The following is a 25,389-nucleotide window of genomic DNA, read 5'->3' as shown; positions in this document are numbered from 1 at the left end:
CACTGGCTTCCCCTCAACTACTTTCTAGGTGGGGCAACCAGCTGAAGCTTGCCCGGTCCCACCCAAAGGAGCAATTCATTGCCACCACGGAGTCAAGAAGAATAGCTTGGCTCAGCTCCGGTCTCTGCAGTCCTAATGGATAAAGCACGGGCTTGGGAGTCCTGGGTTCTAATCCCAGTTCAGCCACTTGTCTGCTGTGTGACCTTGTGCAAGTCACAACCTCTCTGGGCCACAGTCACCTCATCTGTAAAATGGGGATTAAGACTGTGACTCCCCTGTGTGGGACATGAACAGCATCCAACCTGATTAGTTTGTATCTACCCCAGTGCTTAGTACAGTGCCTGGTACATAGTAAGCACTTCACAAATACCACAGTTATTATTATTTATGAGAAGCAGCGTGGCTCGGTGGAGAGAGCCCGGGCTTGGGAGTCAGAGGTCATGGGTTCGAATCCAGCTCTGCCACTTGTCAGCTGTGTGACAGTGGGCAAGTCACTTAACTTCTCTGTGCCTCAGTTCCCTCATCTGTAAAATGGCGATTAACTGTGAGCCTCACGTGGGACAACCCAATTGCCCTGTATCTCCCCCAGCACTTAGAACAGTGCTCTGCACATAGTAAGCGCATAACAAATACCAACATTATTACATTACTAGGAGAGTGGCCTAGTAGAGCATGGGCCTGGAAGTCAGAAGTTCTAATCCCAGCTCCTCCACTTACCTGCTGTGTGACCTGAATGAAGTCACTTTACTTCTCTGAGCCTCGGTTACCTAAAATGTGGATTCAATTCCTGTTCTCTCTCCTACATCGAGTATGAGCACCGTGAGGGACCTGGTGTTCTTGTATCTACCCAACACTTAGTACGGTGCTTCACATATAGTAAGCACGTGAAAAAGATGCAATTATCATTACTATAGCAGATCCCTGAGAGTGGGCTTGCAGGTCTTCTTGCCCCCAGCTCTGGGCCCCAGTGGGAACGAGCTGTTCACTCCCTTCTCCCGTAGCTGCTCAGGCAGCCTGGATGATGCTGTTTCTGGTGGAGCTGATGTTACCGCTGCTCGAATGGCAGCTGGTCTAGCCCAAGTGGGCAGAAGAGCAAATGTTGATGGGTGATGGAGGAAGAAAGGTACCTTCCCCCTCTTTCCCTTTTCTCTCCATCTCTATTCCATTTCTCCTCTCCCTCTCTAGCTCCTCCTTCTCTAGTATTGCCTTCTTGCTTTCTCTCTCCACCTCCTTCGCTTTTCTTGCCTCTCTCCCTTTTCTGTTCTCCTTTTTCTCTTTCCTTTCTCTTTTCAACCCTTCTTTTCCTCCTCCTTCCGTACCCTGCTTTCCAAAGTCCCACTCAGAGTACCCTCGCTCTACATTCCCTCCAAGTTTGCCCCTGCCCTCAAGTAGAAAAGTTAGCAGCCCCAGTGATAAAGAGAAACTTCAGTAGCCACAAAAGCAGTCTGTGGAGAAAAGCGTTCCCTTGGTACTTTAAGATAGTGGGGGGAGATCTTCTTTAAATTCCATACAGTTTATTTCAGTTTTTCCAAGTATTTTTGTTTTGAATCCCACATCATTCCAGGCGTTCCATCTCTCTAGTCGCCTCAGTGATGGAGTAGTTATTTATTCATTTTTGTTTAATACATATACCATCGTACTCTCAGCTACGACACATTTAGCATTCATTCATTCATTCAATAGTATTTATTGAGCGCTTACTCTGTGCAGAGCACTGTACTAAGCGCTTGGAATGGACAGATCGGCAACAGGTACAGTCCCTGCCCTCTGACGGGCTTACGGTCTAATCGGGGGAGACGGGCAGACGAGAACAACGGCAATAAATAGAGGCAAGGGGAAGAACATCTCATTAAAACAATGGCAAATAAATAGAATCAGGGTGATGTACATCTCATTAAACAAAATAAATAGGGTGATGAAGATATATACGGTTGAGCGGACGAGTACGGGGCCGAGGGGATGGGGCGGGAGAGGGGGAGGAGCGGGGGGGGGGGGGGAGAAGAGGGTTTAGCTGCGCAGAGGTGAAGGGGGCGTAGAGGGAGCAGAGGGAAAAGGGGGGAGCTCAGTCTGGGAAGGCCTCTTGGAGGAGGTGAGCTTTAAGTAGGGATTTGAAACGATTTTTGCCTTCTGCTAGTCCCAGTAGATTGTAAACTCTTTGAAGGTAGGGTTTGTCTTTTGATTCTTTTGCCAGTTTCCAAAATGTCTAGCCCCATGCTCTACTTACAGTAGGTGCTTCGTGAATCTTGTTGATCTTGATACCGCTGTTTCACCTTTACCTTTTCAGAAACAACTTCAGCATTCTGATTGTCAGAATCCGAGGATTAAAAAGGTCTTTGATACCTACTTGCTCTTTTTACAAATCAATCAGTCATCGGTAGCCCTGAAGCATGTTTTTGCAGCCTTGCGGTTGTTCGTAGGCAAGGTAAGAATACTTCTTGTTCGAATCGAAACTTCCACGTACGAACACATCAGTCAGTCAGTCGGTGGTATTTATTGACCGTGTGCAGAGCACTGCACTAAACTCTTGGGAGAGTACAGTGCAGTAGAGTTCAATGAGCATGATCGGGAAGCAGCGTGGCTCAGTGGAAAGAGCCCGGGCTTGGGAGTCAGAGGTCATGGGTTCGAATCCAGGCTCTGCCACTCGTCAACTGAGTGACTGTGGGCAAGTCACTTCACTTCTCTGGGCCTCAGTTACCTCATCTGTCAAATGGGGATTAACTGTGAGCCTCACGTGGAGTGACCTGATTACCCTGTATCTACCCCAGTGCTTAGAACAGTGCTCTGCACGTAGTAAGTGCTTAACAAATACCAACATTATTATGATCCTTGCTCACAAGGAGCTTACAGTCTAGTAAGGGGGATGGAAACTCATAATTTATCAAGTCCAAATATTGGGCTATTTTAAGAAATGTTTGAATTTGTCCTGGTTTCTTTGAACGATAGCCCCAAAGTTTCAGTCATTGTCCCAAAGTGTTTTTTTTTGTAGTTGCTTATATACAGAATATGGATAACACCTGTCAATCAATTTTTTGCACACACTCCCGGTATAAAAAGTGACATGGGGTGATATTTCACATACATAATTCCCCCTCATTTTTTTTACATTAAACAGAAAAGTTACCTAGCCACAGACATCATAAAGCCATTCATAGATTGAAACCCTATAGTTGAAACCATATATAAAATTCCATCACTGAGTACAATAAGTGTTCCATTTTAGCAACAGGATGTTTAGAGAAATCCTACGATGTTTACCACCCTGGATGTTAATTCTAAGGGTAGCAGATCGAATCCCGGCTCTGCCGCTTGTCAGCCGTGTGACTGTGGGCAAGTCACTTAACTTCTCTGTGCCTCAGTTACCTCATCTGTAAAATGGGGATTAAGACTGTGAGCCTCACGTGGGACAACCTGATGACCCTGTATCTACCCCAGCGCTTAGAACAGTGCTCTGCACATAGTAAGCGCTTAACAAATACCGACATTATTATATTCTTTCATCTACAGTCCTGATTTCCTTCCTAGAAGCCCATTATGGACCTGTCGTTCATGAGTTTCTCCAAATCCCTTTTGATCCTGCTGATATTTTCAGCCTTCACAGTTTCCTGTAGTAATACATTTCATCAGAGAAGCAGCGTGGCTCAGAGGAAAGAGCCCGGGCTTGGGAGTCAGAGGTCATGGGTTCAAATCCCGGCTCTGCCACTTGGCAGCTGTGTGACTGTGGGCAAGTCACTTCACTTCTCTGTGCCTCACTTACCTCATCTGTAAAATGGGGTTTAAAACTGTGAGCCTCATGTGGGACAACCTGATTAGCCTGTATCTACCCCAGCGATTAGAACAGTGCTCTGCACATAGGAAGCGCTTAACAAATACCAACATTATTACTTTTATTTTTTTTTACTAACCCCTTATGAGAAGGTGTTATCCTGTAGTTTGTTGTTAACCTACCATCTTCAAACTTTAGTTAGTGGGTGCCCTTTGAAACAGACACACTGTGTTGCATAAAAGATTAATGAATTCCAGGGCCAATAGATTGCTGATTGGTGCCTACCATGTAAAGCGAGGGGGATTTTAATTAGCTCAATCAATCAGTAGTATGGTGTAGAGAACACTGTACTAAACTCTTGGGAGAGCACAATATAACAAAGTTTATAGACATATACCCTGCCCACAATAATAATAATAATGTTGGTATTTGTTAAGCGCTTACTATGTGCCGAGCACTGTTCTAAGCGCTGGGGTAGACACAGGGGAATCAGGTTGTCCCACGTGGGGCTCGTAGTCTTAATCCCCATTTTACAGATGAGGTCACTGAGGCGCAGAGAAGTGAAGTGACTTGCCCACAGTCACACAGCTGACAAGTGGCCGAGCTGGGATTCGAACCCATGACCTCTGACTCCAAAGCCCGTGCTCTTTCCACTGAGCCACGCTGCTTCTCCAAGATTCTATGCACAAGGAGCATAGAATCTAGTCCCGGTTCAGCCGCTAATCCCGGCCCCGCCGCTTGTCAGCTTTGTGACTTTGGGCAAGTCACTTGACTTCTCTGTGCCTCAGTTACCTCATCTGTAAAATGGGGATTAAGACTCTGAGCCCCACGTGGGACAACCTGATCACCTCGTGTCCTCTCCAGTCCTTAAAACAGTGCTTTGCACATAGTAAGCGCTTAACAAATTCCATCGTCATTATTATTATTATTAGAGGGGCGACTCAGTCTTATGCTCTATCAAGCCGGTCAATGGGCGGGGACTGTATCTGTTGCCGATTTGTACATTCCAAGCGCTTAGTACAGTGCTCTATACATAGTAAGCGCTCAATAAATACTATTGAATGAATGAATATTCTATTGCTCTATTGATAGAGTATAATTCTATAGAGGAAAGGAATTTTTAGTATAATTTTAACTGGTTAATATTATGCATTTGAGCTGGCATAATACATAGAGTAAGAATGATAATAATAACTGTGCCATTTGTTAAACGTTTACTCTGTGCCAAGCACTGGGGTCAGGCACAGTCTAATCCCCCACAGGGCTCACATTCTAAGTAGCCATTGAGAGAAAAAATTAAAATAAGAAAAACAACCTAGAGACAGACTTTATACTCAAGGGTTTTAAGCCCCTGCTCAGCGGGTTCATGTTTTTATTTCCAGTTTCCTTCAGCCTTCTTCCAAGGACAGGCCGACCTCTGCGGGTTGTTCTGCTATGAAGTCCTAAAGTGCTGCAATCACAGATCCCGGTCCACTCAGACAGAAGCCTCAGCCCTCCTGTATTTTTTTATGAGGAAGAACTTCGAATTTAACAAGCAGAAATCGATAGTCAGATCCCACTTGCAGGTAAGTAGCAAGGTCGAGGATGAGCACCGTCACTGAATCAGCTCATCTCTGTTTGAATCCTGGCATTCCAGATGGAGGAGCAGCAGACCCTGGACATGGGGGAACCAGTGTGATGATGAGGGAGCTCCAGAACTGAGGGGGTGAGAGGTGTGCTGGTCTGAAATGGGCTTACAGGGCCCCTGAATCCCAGGTCCTTACTCCTTCTTCATCATCTTTGGCCACCCCTTATCCCCAGCCACATGGAGTATTTATTGAGCGCTTACTATGTGCAGAGCACTGTCCTGAGTGCTTGGGAGCAATCCCTTTGTTGTCTCCGGCTGGTACACCCGGTTTTCCTAAAAATACGGGCTTGCCTTCTTGCAGATTTCATGTTGCGGGAACACGCTAAGCTGAAAGCATCTGAGCAACACCAACGATCGTTTCTGATATCTCAACCTCCTGTAGTCAAACAGATGCACGGTGTCAGACGAACGTTCTGGCCCAAACGTTCTAGCCGAAACACCAAGTGAAAATGTACATTCTGGCAGACTTAAGTGTGCTAGTAGGAAGAGTTTCTCACAAAAGGAAATATGCTCGGTTTACCATCGTAAGAATAAATTAGATGATTCTCCACGGTTCTTATTAATGGATGGTACTCCAGTCATATTTATTGAGCGCTTACTGTGTGCGGAGCACGTAGTAAGCTCTTGAACAGTACGATAAACAGAATTGGTAGGCATATCCCCTGCCCACAACGAGTTTACAGTCTAAAGTAACAGTTTGAAGCAATGATCATGATTGGTCTTGGAGAGGAAATTCGTTTATATCCACCAAACCGTATGAATTTTTTAAAAGTTCTGTTTCCTGACTGACCTATCCTGCTGCTCTCTTCGGTTCTAGCTCATCAAGGCTGTAAGTCAGCTAATTGCTGATGCAGGAATTGGAGGACCTCGGTTTCAACACTCCCTTGCAATTACCAATAATTTTGCTAATGGAGACAAACAGATGAAAGTAAGATTTTTTTTGTCAACTTCTAATCAGAATAATTGATGGGTCACTTGTATTTAGCAAGTGCTTACTGTGCAGAGTAACTAGAGGGAGAACTTGGGAAAGTAAAAAGCAATAGAGTTGTTAGATGTGGAAGAAGAAATTTAAGGGTTATTTAGATGATAATGTTATTTCTTATCCAGTTATACATTTGGATGCTTTTTTTAAAAAAAAATTCTGTGCTATTTTCTATAATGAGAAACTTTGATAGTGCTTTCAAAATTGCTAGGGGATTCAAGCACATTAATTAAGTAAATATCTGGCCCAGAAATGATTAAATCCTTAGAGCTGTTACTGATATCAGAGATAAATTTGTGAGCACCACAAATCAATAAATTAATCCAAACTCCCTGACAAAATATTCAAATTGCTTTCTGAGAGAACTGGAATATAATAATGGTGGTATTTTTTAGCTCTTACAATGCAAGCGCTGAGGTCGATACAAGATAATCAGGTCCGATAGAGTCCCTGTCCAACATGGTGCTCATAGACTAAGTGGGAGGGAGTAGGATTTAATCCCCATTTTACAAATGAGGAAATTGAGGCACAGAGAGCTGAAGTGACTTGCCCAAGATCACAGGGCAGGCAAGTGGCTGAGCAGGGATTAGAACCCATGTCCTCTGACTCCCTGGCCTGTGCTCTTTCCACTAGGAGATGACATGAACTAATTGTGAATGACAACTCCACCTCCTCAATGAGGTGTCTGTTGAATTCACACAGCAGATATAACAATAATGTTGGTATTTGTTAAGCGTAAACTATATGCAGAGCACTGTTCTAAGCGCTGGGGTAGATACAGGGTAATCAGATTGCCCCACGTGAGGCTCACAATTAATCCCCATTTTACAGATGAGGTAACTGAAGCACAGAGAAGTGAAGTGACTTGCCCACAGTCACACAGCTGACAAGTGGTAGGCGGAATTCGAACCCATGACCTCCGACTCCCAAGCCCGTGCTCTTTCCACTGAGTCACGCTGCTTGTCGGGAGAGACGAGGGGGCACCCTCGTCTATTATAATAATATTAATATCATTATTATTAGGTGGCACTAATATTCCCCAATTAGACCCTCATCTCAGAGTGGTTTCTAGTATTGTTTTTCCATCATCCAACCCTCAACAATATCTATCTAGCAGAGGGGCCCACAGTCTATTTAATCTCTCTTGCCCTATTCAGTCCCACCATTTTAGAAGTAAAATAAACAGTCTTTTTACCTTTCTCATGACATAAAATCCCTGGAAAGTCTGAGAATCAAGTGTTAAATAGGCTGGCAATTTATTTTAATTGGAGTAATATTAGCAATGGATTTTTACAGAGGTGTAAGTTGAATGGCAACTCGGACAAATTCCCTACTCTTCAGCTAAAAAGATTTTTCAGCTAGGCAGTTGAATAAGTAGAGAAGCATCATGGCTCAGTGGAAAGAGCACGGGTTTAGGAGTCAATGGTCATGGGTTCTAATGCCGACTCCGCCTCTTATCTGCTGCGTGACTTTGGGCAAGTCACTTAACTTCCCTGTGCCCCGGTGGGCTCATCTGTAAAATGGGGATTAAGACTGTGAGCCTCACATGGGACAACCTAATAACCCTGTATCTACCCCAGCGCTTAGAACAGTGCTCGGCACATAATAAGTGCTTAACAAATACCAAGATTATTATTATTATTATTATGGGTAATAAAATATTCAGTAATTTTAAAATCCAGAAATGCACTATTCCAGGCCTTGCTCAGCCTTGAATTTGACGGATTCCATTTCCTATCTACCTTCAGCTAGTCTTCAGATGCTTTCTTACTCTTGGCCTCATTCGCAACCCTGTTTCCAACTCAATTCCCAGCACCCTGCATATCCCTTCTCACCCAAACAGCAGGAGAGTTTAAAACTTAGAGGGAGCTGTGGGAATTGTGAAGGGATAAAATCAATGTTAGACCCCTTAATTATGCTCCAGCCTCTGTTCTCTTCCCCAAGCCTGTCCATCCTGAGCCATATTTACAGATCCTTTTGTGTGGACATTACAACCACCCCCTCATGATGCGATAATTTCATGTCCCTCCCCGTTTCTTTTCTCTCTTATTAATTAATGAGCACATCTCTCACTCATCTACTTGTACAAAAAAAGTCAAGCACTGATTTGATTAATAACAATTACTGCTAGTATTTAGTAGGCACTTACTACATGTTAAGCACTTGGTTAAGTCCTGGGGTAGATTTGATTATTGCGAGATTGAATCCATGAGCCAAAAACCTGAAGGAAGTTATACTGTTAATAAGTTCTAAAATTTTTCAGAATCCAATTGTCAATCAGCAGTATTTATTGAGTGCTTAATATGTGCAGAGTACTGTACTAAGTGTTTGGGAGAGTACAGTGCAACAGAGTTGGTAGACATATTCTCTGCCCACGGTGAGTTCACAATCTAGAGGCAGAGACAGATATTAATATAAATAAATAATTTATAATATGATTTACAGACATATACATAAATGGTGTGGGGTTGAGGTTGGAGCGAATACCAAAGGCCCAAAGTTCATAGAACCAAGTGCAAATTATTGCATTGTTGTGCCCTGCCCATATTTTCAATAGCACGAGGAGAGCTCAATCTATATATTTTAGTAATAATAATAATTATTGTTATGGTGTTTGTTAAGTGCTTACTATATGCCAGGCACTTTAGTAAGTGCTGAGGTAGATAAAAGCAAATGAGGTTGGACACAGTCCCTGTCCCATGTGGGGCTCACCGTCTCAATCTCCATTTTACAGATTAGGTAATTGAGGCACAGAGACTTGCCCAACATCACACAGCAGACAAGGGGTGGACTCAGGATTAGAACCCATGACCTCTGACTCCCAGGTCCCTGCTCTATTTCCTTCGCCATGCTGCTTCTCGATAACTAGTAGTAGATATTGAACTAGCTTCCAGAGAATTGCCACTGACCTAATGCTTTTATCTTTTCCCCAAGAGTAATAACTTCCCAGCTGAGGTGAAAGACCTAACTAAACGCATAAGGACGGTTCTGATGGCCACAGCTCAGATGAAAGAGCATGAGAAAGATCCAGAGATGCTGGTGGACCTCCAATACAGCCTCGCAAACTCCTACGCAAGCACACCCGAACTCCGACGGACATGGCTCGAAAGCATGGCCAAGATACATGCAAGAAATGGAGACTTATCTGAGGTGATTTCCAAGAGCTTTGTTGTTCGCTCCCCATGTATCTTTCCTCTTAAAAATGGTTGATAAGATGCAGAGTATTTCTGATGAAGTTTCAGAATGTTTTCCCTTAAATCGACTGAGCTAATTTGCAGGTGGTTTCCATTAAATTTTAAATGTGCCATTCACGAGACACTCCAGGTTTGTAGTATAAGATATCATTAATCGTTGCATCCTACTGAAATTGTATTCAAGTGCAACATTCAGGGAATAATACCACTAAAAGGTGTAATGTGTTTAAGCCACTGGTGGCTGTGGAGGAGTAACCATGTTGGATGACAAAGAGAAATGTCCCCCATCTCCCCAGTGCTCTCCCTGGAACACCTTCACGACCTTTACGGTAGAGTGAAGAAGCGTCGTGCATTTCTGCCGGACTTAGATAGGCCGCAGGGGATAATTCTTCTTTGAAGTCATGTGAATTAATCTATGTGTTCTCTAGTGAAGTTCTGCAATAACTGGCCTGAAAGGTGATATGGTGAGATGAGTTTACTTTTTTAAACTCTAGTTTGTTCATCAGAAAAAGGTGCAGTTGCACTGTACCATCCTGGTTTGCAGGGAATCCCTGCTTTGTAAGGGCAGGGACTGTCTCCATCTGTTGCCGATTTGTCCATTCCAAGTGCTTAGTACAGTGCTGTGCACATAGTAAGCGCTCAATAAATACTATTGAATTGAATGAATGTAATCCAGTTCCACAGCTGGGCTCACAAGGGCACAAATCTGTCTTCAATGACCTGTCTCTGGTCCCAAACAGAGGCAAAATACTATGATGCACCAAGAAAATAACCAGGACCTTTTTGGGCTTGGTAGACTTTCATTATGTTATATTGAACTCTCCCAAGTGTTTAATGCAGTGCTCTGCACACAGGGAGGGCTCAGTTAAACAAGATCGACTGACTAATCCCTGCAGGCAGAAAGGGCAGAACTAAATACTTACAGACATTCTGTAGCACGGTCTCAAACAATATGACGTAGCAAGGGTCGACCGAGAGACCAGTACAACAGATGGACCAGTCCGGCAGGAAGTAGTCATGAGAGGTCACGAACTCTCCTTGAACGAAGGCTTTGTGAAGCTTAGAATATCAAAAGTGTAAGGTTAAAAAATAGAGACAAACTTGTGTCGGACAAATTCGCCAGTGCAGCAACAAATATATCTAGGTTCACAAAGTGAGGAAGAGAACGGCAGTTCCAGATTAGTCCTTTAAGGCATACTTTAATCTTGGATAGAATCGCAACCTAAATAGCATCTTTTGAAAACCAAAGATAGTTCTAGAAAGGGAGAGAGACAGAGGAGCTTAATAATCAGCCAATCAATCAATGGTATTTATTGAGTGCTTCTTGTGTGCAGAGCACTGTACTGCGGGAGAATGTGATATAATAGAGTTAGTAGATGTGATCCCTAATGGAACTTACAATCTAGTGGTAAAGAAAAGTGTTCTAGAGATGCATAGTGAGCTAGCTGTGAAAGAATTTCGATCCATTTCAATCCAACCCTATGATTCAATCATATTTCTGGCATGAGAGACAGAAAATTATTCTTTCTGCCAAAATAAGCATTCTTAGTTTTTATCCTGAATCTTTGCAATCTAATAGAGAACGTTAGTTTCCTCTTAAAAACGTAGCTAGACAAAATTAACTGTCAACCTAAATACTTCTCTTTTTCTGATATTGGACGATAATAGGTTTACTGGGCAAAATGAGTGAGAATGTCCTATTTAACTTTTTTCTTTTTTCTCATAGGCTGCTATGTGTTATATCCATATAGCTGCCCTCATTGCAGAATACCTGAAAAGAAAGGGTAAGATAAAATTATAACGATAAAGCATTAACTATACTCGAATATGATGATTGAATGAATTTTAAGTGGCTCCATTTTTTCTAGACCACATTTAAATGTTTCAGTTATCTTCTAACCGCTTTAACTTGTAAAAAAACAAATTTAAATGAAAACATAACTAATAAATAATAAATAACCATATTCATTTTTATATCAAGTCTAATTGAATGATAAGCTTCCTAGTGCTAAAAGAGCATGCTTATTTTATGAGTGATATAGTGTTTAATATGCATGAATTAACACATATCAATAGTAGTATCTTAACATCATCTTGCACTGCCATAGGTTACTGGAAAATGGAAAAGATTTGCACATCAACTGTGTTCCTGGAAGATGCTCACATCTGTGATAGCAATCAGTTACTAACAACTCACAATGGAGGAAGTGAGTGTTCTAACCATGGCTGTTTGGGGGATTCAAATAACCCTTCTTAGGAAACTGAGTTACTTCTTAAGTCTCCAATGTGTCCGTCGAATAGTTTTCCAAAGTTGAATCATAGATGACTTCGTGCATGAACCTAGCAAGTTCCTACAGTTCAGAAGTGTTTTGAGAATTTTGAAGTTGATTTTGCTGTTATTTTTAAACATCTTCAACAAATTGAACCGTGATTAGCCAATGTCAGTGGTGTTAATCTGCAGGCTGACATCTCGTGGGACTCCATTGGGGTTTTTCATTCAGAAATTGATGGGTGCTTTGAAATTGCTCTTGTGATTTTTTTTTCATTTATGATCAATTCTCTCCACGTAGAATCAGATGGGCTAAAAGTCAAGTGTACATTGGAGTATTATATGCAGCGTTGTTTTGGGTCAGTCTTAGTGGAACAAAAAATCCAATTTCTTTTTCACAAAACATAATGAGAAAAGACGGGACTGTAAACCAGAACTATGATCTAAATTTTTTTCAATTTGAAAGGTTTCTTATATAACTGAAATTGGAGTAAGTATTAGACTGGGCAAAACATGTTCCCCCAGTGATAAATTCCACATAAACCATACTTGAAGAAAAATATGCCATTACAGTAATTTCATAGCATTTCCTATAAGGAGTTTATGGACAAATTAATCTACAGTTAACTTGGCGTAGCTTTTGCTTGTAAAACCTTGTTCTCATCAAAGTTTATGGTCTGTAATACGGTTGACAATTCTGTCGCGGTTTTTCATTTTCAACTGTTAGCCTTGTAAATGTGTGAACGGTGAAAGGAAATTTATGGATATGGTATTTTACATTTACAATATTAAGGTTTGGAATGAAATTTCAGGGGTGACCAGTCTACTGTTCTGATAGCCCTAAAGTGACAGTTATTTTTTACCTGCATTGAGTGTTTCACCCATATACCTCAAATGCCCTTGCAGATCAGGTGGTAACTGCACCACCATTAAATAAGAAGCAGTGCTGTCTAATGGCTAGAGCAGAAGCCTGAAAGACAGAAGGACCTAGGTTCTAATCACAGCCCTGCCACTTCTCTGGTGTGTGACACTTGACAAGTCATTTTACTCCCCTGTGCCTCAGTTACCTCAACTGTAAAAAAGGGAATTAAGCTTGTGTGAGCCCCATGTGGGACATGGATTGTGTCCAAACTTATTACCTTTTATCTATCTCCAGTACTTAGTACAGTGCCTGACACATAGTAAATACTTAAGAAATAACATTAAAAAAAACAGCTCAGAAGTCTAAATTCAGGAAAGTCAGGATGCTTGTTTGAGGCCATCCCCTATTTCAGTGCCTAGGTATGTATGTACTGTGTGACTAATCTTAATAGTCATGATAATAATGATATTTGTTAATGGTATTTGTTAAGCACTTACTATGTGCCAAGCACTCTACTAAGTACTGGAGTAGATAGAAGATAATCGAGTTGGACACGTGTCTTGTCTCACATAGGGCTCATGGTCATAATCCCCCTATGTTACAGATGTGGTAACTGAGGCCCAGAGAAGCTAAGCGACTTGTCCAGGGTCATATAACGGGCAGGTGGAGGAACTGGGATTAGAACTCAGGTCCTCTGACTCTCAGGCCTGTTATAGGTCATGCTGTTATACCACACTGGGCTAGTTTACAACACAAGCAGGTGGGACACGGTTCCCATCCTACAGGGGCCTGAGAGTCAGAGGGGGAAGAAGAAGAGATATTTAACCCCCATTTTTACATATGAGGAAACTAAGGCACAGAGAATTTAAGAGACTTGCCCAGGGACACACAGTAGGCAACTCGAGGAGCCAGGATTAGAGCCCAAGACTTCTGATTTCCAGTCTCGTGCTCTTTCTGGCCACACTAGGTATGTGTTTTATTGTTTGTACTTTAGTGTTGTTGCTATACAGACTAGCAAAAAATCAAATAAATCATTTTCCAGTTGTCCTTTCTCTTTATTGATAATCAGTATGCTGCTTAAGAGAACGAGCTTCATTTCCTTAATGATTAAGCCCTTTTCAGCCTAAAGGAAAAAACAGTTGTTGACAAAATAAAGCATAAATTTGAGCAATTCTGACAACACAATACATTGTAATCATGGAGTCATTCTTCATTAAACGTCAAATATTTTCATCCTTTCTAAAGAAAAAACATTGCTTGAAATAAAAAACTCTTTGTTATTAATCTCTTTATGTTTGTGGGGGTATGTATATATGTACATTATAAGGAGTTTATGAAAATCAGACTACAGCTAACCAGATCAAGTCTAAGAGTAATTTCAGATTTAAGTTTATTACACTTAAACTTTGGCATACCTGCAGTAAGCAACCCATAAAAGCAGTGCACCACAAAAACATTATCTTAAGCTTTGATAAATCACCACTCAAATAATAGTGTGGTAAAAGACCTTTGAGCAAGATTTTTAGGAATTACTAATTGATTTACTTATCTCTGTTTTCCCAAGGTTTATTCTCCATGGGCTGGCCTGCTTTCCTGAGCATTACCCCAAATATTAAAGAAGAAGGAGCAATGAAGGAAGATTCAGGAATGCAGGATACCCCATATAACGAGGTCAGGCACAAACCGATCTAAATATACAATCAAAATTTAACTGTTTCAAGTAAATTTGCTTTACTAAATGAGGTGTTTTTTTTAAAAAGACACATAAAGAGTCAAGAAAGTTTAATTCCTCAAACCTGAAAACTAAATTAGGCCCATTGGTTAAGGACCATATACAAAGTAAGCCAGACTCAAAAACAAATCAGGCTGCGTGATCAAATAGAAGCAATTTAATAGAACTGGAAAATAAGACACACAACACTCTGGAATGATACCTCTTCTGGTTGGTGGTGTTCACTACTGTTAGATGCTTTATTACTGTGGTGATGAAAGCTGATAAAATTTTTGTAAGCAACTAAAACGGTTTATGGGTCAAGAGATTTTATTATATGCCCCCCAGAAAGTAAAATGTTGATTGAAAGAAGAGCAAATGCAATGACTACTGCATAAATCAATAATACCTGAGTTTAATCATGTTCTAATGTTTGGAAATACAGAGCATCCTAGTCGAGCAGCTGAACATGTGTGTTGAGTACCTTTGGAAGTCTGAAAGGTATGAGCTCATTGCTGATGTCAACAAACCCATCATTGCGGTCTTCGAGAAGCAAAGAGATTTCAAAGTAAGTTTAACGAAACATGGATTTTTCACTTGCAACAAATTTCTAGAAATGGAAGTTTTAGAGCTTTCACACTGTATCAGACTTCAGCTGAACAGAACCCTCCAATTCACGATCTTGATATTTGCTTTCACTAATCTCATCCTAGAAGCTCTCCGATCTTTACTATGACATCCATCGGTCCTACCTGAAGGTTGCAGAAGTGGTGAATTCAGAGAAGCGGCTGTTTGGGCGTTATTACCGGGTGGCATTTTATGGGCAGGTAGGTGAAGAGCAAACACCTTACTCACCCAGTGGTCCATTTCAATAGAGTAGCTTGGTATAGGTTGGCTTCCTTCTTCAGCAGACCCGTGTTCGTATTGGTGAAAATGCATTTCTCTTGAGTATATATTTGGAAAACCAAAGTGTCAGACTTCTCAAAGTCTAGAGCTTATTTGTACTAGTTCATTTGTTATTTTACACTTGCTATTGGCTTTTGACTTATTTCCTATTATTTTCCCATAATATTCAAGCCCAGGCCTCATTTGGGAAGCAGTCACTAGAGCTTGTATGCCGTTAGAATGTTAGAATATTTTGAACTTTGAATCCATTGTCTTTTTCTTCCACTATAAACCATTATAAACCAAGAAACGTAGCTAAAAAGAATAGCAAGATCTGGTCATCTAAAGCCCAGTAACATTGACTGAAAAATGAAGGGAAACTAGTATGGTTTGTGAATGTCCCCAAATTCTCCTTCTTTCAATCAATCAATTGTATTTTGCCAGCACTTACTGTGTGCAGAGCACTGTACTAAGCACTTGGGAAAGTAGAGTCCACTGCAGAAGGTAGACACAGTCCCTAACTACAAGGAGTTTTCAGACTAACTTTCCTCCCCTCAGCTGTAGAGTGAATGGTGCTGGAGAGTCCACCACCAGCTAGTTGTTGTTTTGGGTTTTTTTGTTTTAAAATGGAATTTATTAAGCACTTACTATGTGCCTGGCCCTTTACTAACCTCTGGAATAGGTACAAGAATATCAGGTTGGACATGGTCCGTGTCCCACATGGGGCTCACGGTCTTTATCCCCATTTTACAGATGAAGGAACTGAGTCACAGAGAAGTTAAGTGATCCAAGGTAGCATAATAGACAAGTGGCAGAGCTGGAATTAGAACCCAGGTTTTTCTGGAGGCCAATGCTCTATCCACGAGGCCTCTCTACTTCTCACTCTTCACTCTTAACTCCCATTGGATCTTCTCATATAGGTGTGTTGGGGATTTCTCTCCTTCTTCCACCAAGAGTGATTTTTGTTTTGACACAAGTCATTCCTTACCTTGGGGAGCGAGTACTATCATTGAGATCTATCCAAAAAAAACCATTAGAATCATTGTAATGCTCCTATAACATTGACTTTCCACACAGAACATATAGTAATGCCCACCATCTATAAAAAGAGAGCTACTATTCCTACAGTTTTAATAAACTCAGTCTCCAAAAATCAAGATTTGTAAAAAGGGGGAAATGAATCATGTGGTTTCCTAATTGATTTTTAATGTAGACATTTGCTTTTTTCTTCTCTTGGTCTTGATTATTCCAGGCTGTGGTAAGTTCTCTTTCCCTCTGCATGCTCTAATACTTTTCACTCATTTCTGTGTGCATTTTTACTGAACCTTAACGTTTTTTGTGCAATTCAGTGTTTGATGTGAAAGGCAAGATCACCCGGCTGCCATTCATTTAGGGGTCATCCTGTGTTTCTTAAACCAAATTCTGTTCACTCCAGTTCCAGCATAACTCCTTACCCACACTTGTTTCCTTTAAAATCTTCAATATATTCATCTACCACACAAATATGCAGTATGCTTAAACACACTTACAGATATCCATGTGTATATGAGGACTGGAATTTAGCCTCAAGTGGCAACGAGAGTGATGTAACTTTTGCCCTGGTGATTAGGATGAGCGAGGCAGCCCAGAACATCTGCAGAAGTGTTCCTGCTTGTACCGTCCATTTTCCGCAGTTCGTGCCCTGGAGATTGAGAGTCCCAAGGCTCTCCAGTCTGGTTGACTCACAGAAGTCAACATAGAAGTGTTGTGATGACTATTTGGAACAACTTAGCACACTTAAGGACAAGAGTTTCTTTTTTTATTGGGCGTGGGTCTCAAAAGATGCATCTCAAAATTGAGTGGCAATTGGGGAGCATCGATAGGCAGAAATGAACTGCCTAATGCCTGAAACCTTGGAATCAATAACAAATCATTTGGATACTCTAACAAAATCATCACCAACCGGGACTATCCTGGTTTAAGCTTTTATGCACTTAAACATCAAGCGTTAAATCAGTGACATGCCAAATGTTGACCCAAACCAACATCAAATTTTAACCTAAATTCTAACCCTAACCTACACCCTAAAGCCTAACCCTAACCTAGCCCTAATGTGGCTTTTGGGGCATTGATTTTTGTTATTTTACTATAATATTTTTTATTTTTGGCATCAGTAGTAAAATATTCTTGTTGTTAAATGACTTTTTTATGTGGGAGAGGTATTCAGGCAATTTTTCAATTGGTGTAGATCACTGTATTGAGACATTATCCAAAAAGAACATTCCTTTCATTTCCACTTGTGTTCTTAGTGCAATTATTTCTCTTTGACAGTATACCTTTTTGTACTATTCTAAGCCTATTCTTTTACTCAACCCCAAGCCAGTATTTTCCATCTTCATTAAGTTTCTTATGGTATTTGTTAAGCGCTTATTATGTGCCAAGCCCTCTTCTAAGGTCTGAGCACTGTTCTAAGCTCTGGGCACTGTGAGTTCAGTGCAGTGACTCTTTAAATCACCTAATGAAGGGATACGTGTAAATCGTTAAGTGGAATGTAAGAAAGGAGAGGAAGAGTAAGATTTGAGTATCATCATTTAAACTTTAATAACCTTTCTGTTTTTCAGATTCCTCAGTAAGTTATTCTGAAGTCACTTCTGTTTTCTGAGGATACCAGTATTTTGTAGTGGTCTCATCAATTCAATAACATAAAATCTGCAAAACAAAATATATTTAACTTGCATTGCTCTTATAAGACCATACACTGAGTCTGGAATTTCTTAAACTCATAATCAACCCACTTGCGGGGAGCAACGTAGTTTAGTGAAAAGAACATGGGCCTGGAAGTCAGAGGATGTGGGTTCCAGTCCCAGCTCCTCTACTTGTCTGCTTAGCTTTTCTGTGCTTCAATTTCCTCATCTGTCAAATGCTTGATCTCCCTCAATCAATCGATCAATCAGAGGTATTTATTGGACACTTATAGTGTGCAGATTACTGCTTGGAAATGTACAGTGCAACAGAGCTGGAAGACATAATCCCTGCCCACAAGGAGCTCCTCTACAGAGAAGACATGCAATAAAGTAAATTACAGATAAATTACACAGATTGTGAATCCCATGTGCACAGGCACTATGTCTGCCCCGATTATCTTGTATCTACCCCAGTGCTTAATATAATGCTTGGCACATAGTAAGTGCTAAACAAATAACACTATTAGCAGTGGTAGTAATATTAATATTAGTACCCGAGAGGTTATATTAGCAGTGGATTTCTCCTACCTAAATATCAGTGGTCAATAGAAGAACCTAATACCTCAAGGGTTAAGGTAGCATTTCTGGAGATGTGATATAATAAAATTGTGTGGGTGAAATACCCTACATTCAGTAAGATCTAAACATATTTTCCCAATGCGTTTTTTTTTTGCACATGCAGACACTATACCTTTAGTTCCACTATTTTTCTTTACTATCATATAAAATGTAATTTCCTGTTCCATTTCCCATCTCTCTCAAAACTGGCCAAATAACCAGCCTCAGCCTCATTCTGTGATATTGTTTATTCAGCAGTGCCTTTGGAGACTTTGAGTCTCTTGAAACTATGAAGTGAGGGCAGAAACCAGGAAAACATATTTCCCAAGGTTGCTGTAGTCATTCACCCTTTTCAAAAGTCTGGGTAAAGGCAAAACTAATAAAATTCTAATATTAAATGATAATGTGTCCAGAGTGTTTTAAGCACACACAAGTTGATGGAGAACTCCTTAGGGTGTCCTTTCTCGGAATGGGAGTCTATACCTCTGTTTTCTAGCTTTTTTAGTTTCCCAACTAAGGTAAAAAGGGCTTAGTATTTCATAAGAGTTATTTTTATTGAACTCGCAGTGCCAATAGCAAACTGTCCTTTGGCTCATGAAGCAACTTAACAGACCACATAACTCCATGAGGGAAAATGGAAACAGGATCTCTGATTTTAGTTTTGTCAATGAAATCCTTTTTAAATATCAGTCTACAATAAAGTCTTTAAATGGAGCCCTTGTATTTAGGTGGTGTCCCAAATATCCATTATTTTTCCTTTACAGAAGATGACCTTGCTTTCAAAGCAGTTCAGTGTAATATAGAGGCATTATGAGTTTGTATTATTTTCAGTTTTGGGGGGTGGTATTTTTGTGTCTTTTTAATGGTATTTGTGTCAGGCACTATACCAGGTGTTAGGGTAGGTACAAGATAATCAGGTTGGACATGGTCCATGGCCCACATGGGGCTGACAGTCTTCATCCCCATTTTACAGATGAGGTAACTCAAGCAAAGAGAAGTTCAATAACTGGCCCAAGGTCACACAGCAGACAGGTAGGGGAGCCGGGGTTAGAACCCAGGACTTCTGGGTCCCAGGCCCATGCTCTTTCAACTAGGTCACACTGCTTGTTAAAGTTTCCCCAGTATCCTAGCTCTAAAAGGATTTTTAACAAATCCCTGGTTTCTGAAGACTGCATTTATGCATCATTCAATGTATTTTTAAATGATACCTGTCCATGAAAAATTTAAATGAAATCAACCTACCTCCTTTTTCTAAAAGTGATTAGCAAAAATATTAAGACAATTACCAGATCGCCCCATTTACGTCTAACAAAGCATTTACCTTTTCTGGATGAGAGAATAAAGGTCCATTACTCTGGCAGTAAAGACCTCAATTAAAATTTCCTCTTTCAGTGAATTACTCCAAAGTGTCTTCCAGATGATAGAGCACTAAGCTTGTTGGGGGTTTTTTCGCCCCTGTGAGACAAGGAAGGGATAGATATCATTCCCATTCTACAGATAGGGAAATTGGAGCCTGGTGTGTGTACATGACTTTTCCAAGGTCACACTTGACAACAGTTGTACCAACCCTGGAAAAGCCCCTTGATCTGTTACACATATCAGGCTGTCACTCTTGTATGAAGAGAATAATAACCAAGTGTATACCCTGGGGGCCTTGGGAACCGTTTCACATGAAAAGACATCTGTGAAATGTAGAGAAGAGTTAGAAGAGATTTTTTTTTGGAAAGCACTAAGTTTCTTTATTGCCTCTTTTAATAACAAACAAGTAGGCACGATAAATGTTGGTCAGAAGGTAGCATCTGTGCTCCTAGAAAACTAAAAAGTTTTATTTCTTCATCTCTAAAATGGGGATTCAATACCTGTTCTCCCTCCAACTTAGACTGGGAGCCTGATGAGGGCAGGGACTGTGTCCAAACTGATTATCTTGTATCTTCCCCAGTGCTTGGCATACAGTAAGCGCTTATTATTATTATTATCATATTATTATTAATGCTATTACTATTATTTCTCTGATGTCTGTTATAGCTTCCAGTTCTTGACCTTGGTTCAGTCAAAGATCCACTAAGAAAACCGTAAAATGAGTTGTCACTACTGGCGAGACTAAAATTTTCACAGAAATCTAGACACAGGTCTTCTGTCTTTTGCGGAGAGATGGTTGGGTACATTTAACATGTTTGGATTTTTTAGGGATGGTGCACATGATGTGTTGAATTTGACCCTAAATAATTACCCTGAGAAAAGTTTTCCCCAAAAAAGAGGTTTATGCTTTATTACTTCCATTAACATCAATGGGATCTGTGCTACTAAAATGCATTTGGGGTTATATTTTCAGATTATTTTATCCTCAAGTCCCCAGTTCTCAAAGACAAACTTTAGGAATAGGAAACAAGAATAGCTGTAATATTTTAAATCCTGTTCAGTGTGGATTTGCCAGGATTTGAGAAATATTTTCAGAAGAACCGTCAATGGAATTAGTCAGTCAGTGGTATTTATGGAGCACTTACTGTGTGCAGAGCACTGAACTAAAAACGTGGGTGAGTACAATACAGCAGAGTCGGTAGAAACATTCCCTGCCCACAAGGAGCTTACAGTTCTTAGGGGGAGACAGACATTAAAATAAATTATGTCTATGCACAGAAGTACAGTGGAGCTGAAGGAGGGTCGAATGTCAAGTGCTTAATGGGTACAGCTCCAAGGTGACGCAGAAAGGAGAGGGAGAAGGGGGAAAGAGGGCTTAGTTGGGGAAGGCCTCTTGGAGGAAATTCATTCATTCAGTCATATTTATTGAGCACTTGCCTTGTGTAGAGCACTGTACTAACCACTTGGGAAAAGTACAGTATAACAATAAACAGACACATTCCCTGCCCACAGTGAGCTTACAGTCTAGAAGGGGAGAAATACATTAATATAAATAAATAAATTACAGATATGTACATTAAGTACTCTCAGGCTGGGAGGGGGGATAAATAAAGGGAGCCAGTCAGGGTGACACAGGCGGGAGTGGGAGAAGAGGAAAGGAGGGCTTATTTAGAGAAGATGTGCCTTCAAAAAGACTTCGAAGGAGGGAGAGTAATTGTCAGATTGGAAGAGGGAGGACGTTCCGGCCAGATGCAGGACATGGGATAGGGGTCGGCAGCGAGATGGACGAGATCAGGGTTCATTCATTCGATCATATTTTTGGAGAGCTTACTGTATGAAGAACACTGTACTGAGCACTTGGAGGAGTCAAAGGAACAAGAAGCAGTCACATTTCCTGCCCAGAACAAGCTTACGGTGTAGAGGCAGGGAGAGAGTTATCAATACAAATAAATAAAATTACAGATATGTACGTAAGTGCTGTGGGGCTGTGAAGGGGGAAGAGCAAAGGGTGACACAGAAGGGAGTGAGAAATGAAGAAAAGTGGGGCTTAGTCAGGGAAGGCATCTTGGAGGAGATGTGCTTTCAATAAAGCTTTGAAGAGGGGGAAAGTAATTGTCGAGATTTGAGGAGAGAGGGCATTTCAGGCCATAGGCAGGATGTGGGCAATGGGTTGGCAGTGAGATAAGCGAGATTGAAGCACAGTGAAAAGGTACACCAAAAAGGTAAATGTTAGAGTAGTGAAATGTGTGGGCTGGGTTGTAATAGGAGAATAGTGAGGAAAGGTAGGAGGGGTCAAGGCGATTGAGTGTTTTAAAGCCAATGGTGAGGAGTTTTGGTTTGATGGGGAGGTGTATGGGAGATGTGATCTTAATGAGGCTTTGGAAGGTGGGGAAAGTGGTGGTCAGTTGTATATAAGGGGAAGGGAGTTCCAGGCCAGAGCTCCTTGACACTGGAAATAAAATTATAATAATAAGAAGCAGCGTGGCTCAGTGGAAAGAGCCTGGGCTTCGGAATCAGAGGTCATGAGTTCGACTCCCGGCTATGCCACCTGTCAGCTGTGTGACTGTGGGCGAGTCACTTAACTTCTCTGTGCCTCAGTGACCTCATCTGTAAAATGGGGATTAACTGTGAGCCTCACATGGGACAACCTGATGACCCTGTATCTCCCCCAGCACTTAGAACAGTGCTCTGCACATAGTAAGCGCTTAACAAATACCAACATTAGTATTATATAATAGTAATTGGGTAAACCCAAGGATTGTCTCCACAAGATTCTGTCTCAAAGAAGATTCAGTGTTTGCCATCTATCCCTTGTGCCTACTTTGCTATTTGCAGGGGTAATGGCCATTATGGACTTACTGGGCTCTACTTATTGCCTACTGGTTGCCATGCTATTTTGAGATATGACTGGAGGAAGACAGAAGCAGGGCATCCAATATGCGTTCCATCAGCAATTCTGCCACTTGTCAATCCTTTCAGGACATACATCGCTAATGTTCATTGAGTAATTGGGAGGGTACAAGAGAATTTGTGGGACTGTACCCTGCCCTCGATGAGCTTACCATCTAGTGGAAAGGGCCTGGCACTGAAATACATTTCCGACAGGAGGAGGTAATAGAGAGCACGAGATATATGCTCATAGCTGCTATGGAGGAAGTATGGGAGGGGAGGGGATGTGAATATCCGAGTGCTAAGGTGATGTAGAAGTGCTGAAGTGGCTGTTGGGAATATCTAGGTGGGGAAATTAAAAACGAACTGGGAAAGGCCTTCTGAAGGATATGCGATTTCAGAAGGACTTTGAAGATGGAAAGAGAAGTAGTCTGACAGATTTGAGGAGGAGAGAGATCCAAGCAGGAGGGAAGAGTTTGAGAAAGAGATCCGCAATTTATTTTAATGTTGCTCTCCCTCTCTACAGTCGTAAGCTCCTTGTGGGCAAGGAATGTCTACTGACTCTGTTATATTGTACTCTCCCAAGGCCTGAGTGTAGTGCTCTGCACTCAGTAAACTCTCAATAAAACCGTTGATTGGGAGATGAGACTGAGGCACAGTGATAAGGTGGGTTTGAGAGAGATGATACATGCAAGCTGGGGCGTAGAGGCAGGTGAAAATGGATGAGTAAGCGAGAGAGCTTCTTGTCTTAAAGGCAATGGTCTGGAATGTCTGTTTGATGGGGAACCATTGGAAGTTTTTGAGGGGTGGGGAAATTGTGCAGAATGAAATTTGAGAAATTATCTGGGACAGCAGGGTGAAAAATGGACTGAAAAGCGCAGAAGTAATGCATACTTCCCTCTTAATCCAGGATAGTGCTAGTTCCTGGAGCAGTGTAGTGGCTATCGGTATAGAGAGGAAGGAGGAGATTCTGGAAGTGTTCCGGTAGAAGAACCAACTGGATTCAGCAAGAAAAGTAACGTGGGTGTTGAAAGAGAGGACGGAATCAATATAATGACAAGGTTACAGGTTTGGGAGATGGGGAGGTTGATGGTTTGGTCTACTGTGATGGAAAAGTTAGGTGGAGGTGAGGATTTATGGAGAAAGTGAAGATTTCAGCTTTGGGCAGACTGATTTCTGGGAAGCAAAGCAAATGCAATACTACAGAAAAAGTGAGAAGTCAGGGCAGGTGAGAGAGATTTGGGAGCCATTTACTGAACACCTTTTGTGTTCAAAACACTAAGTACTAAGTGATTGGGAGAGTACGATAGACTAAGCAGACCCAATTTCTGCAGGGAAGAAATTTAATAACCAGTAATCCCTGCTCACAAAGATTATACAGTCTAAAGGGGCGGGTCTTGCCTGAGCAGTGCTAAATACTGGAGCCTTTTTGATGGGGAGAGGGGTCAGGCATGATTTGGAGAAACTCCTCAGGAGCCCAAAGGACAGGAATCTGCTAGACTTTTGGCAAGTCCCCTTGGTTGCCATTGCCACACAAGGAGGTCCCCATGACACCCTGACTTCCCAAAAACACAGCTGCAACAAGACCACCCTCCCTGTCCAGAAAGGCTAAAGGCAGAACTCTACCAACTTTGATGAAAGAATCTGGACCAGATTGGTAGTTATGCCTACGTGCTCCCAGGATGGGGGCTTCTTCACCCCCTGGATCCACTTGAAGAAAATTGGACTCACTTATTTTCATACGTGGAATTTTGCATTGTATTTTGGCATTGAAAATATATAACACCGTTTGGAATTGCTAGGTAATGTGTGTCATCCCACTGAAATAGTAACACCACATATCAAAAATGTCTTGGTTGATCATTTCAAGTGTGTATATCTTACTACTACTAATAATAATGTTGGTATTTGTAAGCGCTTACTCAGTGCAGAGCACTGTTCTAAGCGCTGGGGTAGATACAGGGTCATCAGGTTGTCCCACGTGAGGCTCACAGTTAATCCCCATTTTACAGATGAGGTCACTGAGGCACAGAGAAGTGAAGTGCCTTGCCCACAGTCACACAGCTGACAAGTGACAGAGCTGTGATTTGAACTCATGACCTCTGAATCCCAAGCCCGTGCTCTTTCCACTGAGCCACGCTGCTTCTTACTAGAGAACTGCTCTCCTGATACACAGTGTTTGGCCACACGGGGGCTCTCTTTCCTCAAAATACATCCTAAAATATATTTTATTTATATATTTTCATATATATATTCATATATATTTATTTTTTATATGTATATATACACACACAAACAAACCTCTTTGCTGCACAGTAACCATGACATAAACCCCAGGAAAAACATAAATCTGTATTCAAGGCATGTCTGAAATATATATCATGAAGTTATTTGGCCTTGTCAGAAAGCGATTAGGGTGATTTTGATGTCTAATAAGACTTAATATGCTGTATTCTCCATCAATACTGGATTCTTTGATCTAATTAACAGCTTGTATAACATCATGAAGAGATTGTTGTATCTACCCCTATAGTGGAATGCCTTTTTTTTCCTGATGTTTTTAAAAT

At 41.3% G+C, this 25,389-nt stretch overlaps 1 protein-coding gene across 1 annotated transcript in view; it reads left to right on the top strand.

The window, feature by feature from the left end:
* DOCK10 (dedicator of cytokinesis 10) overlaps window positions 1–25,389 on the top strand; it is a 242,564-nt gene that overhangs the window by 204,737 nt on the left and 12,438 nt on the right. The window contains 9 exon segments of the mRNA XM_029069082.2: window positions 2,285–2,422; window positions 5,146–5,328; window positions 6,208–6,318; window positions 9,307–9,522; window positions 11,293–11,350; window positions 11,675–11,773; window positions 14,262–14,368; window positions 14,854–14,976; window positions 15,122–15,235. Of these exon segments, the coding sequence (XP_028924915.1) occupies window positions 2,285–2,422; window positions 5,146–5,328; window positions 6,208–6,318; window positions 9,307–9,522; window positions 11,293–11,350; window positions 11,675–11,773; window positions 14,262–14,368; window positions 14,854–14,976; window positions 15,122–15,235 (1,149 nt within the window).

The sequence above is a fragment of the Ornithorhynchus anatinus genome, chromosome 7 (genome assembly GCF_004115215.2).
Source record: "Ornithorhynchus anatinus isolate Pmale09 chromosome 7, mOrnAna1.pri.v4, whole genome shotgun sequence".
NCBI classification, from domain to species: domain Eukaryota; kingdom Metazoa; phylum Chordata; class Mammalia; order Monotremata; family Ornithorhynchidae; genus Ornithorhynchus; species Ornithorhynchus anatinus.
Note: the sequence above shows the minus strand (reverse complement) of the source record. Positions and strands in the feature narration are given on the sequence as shown.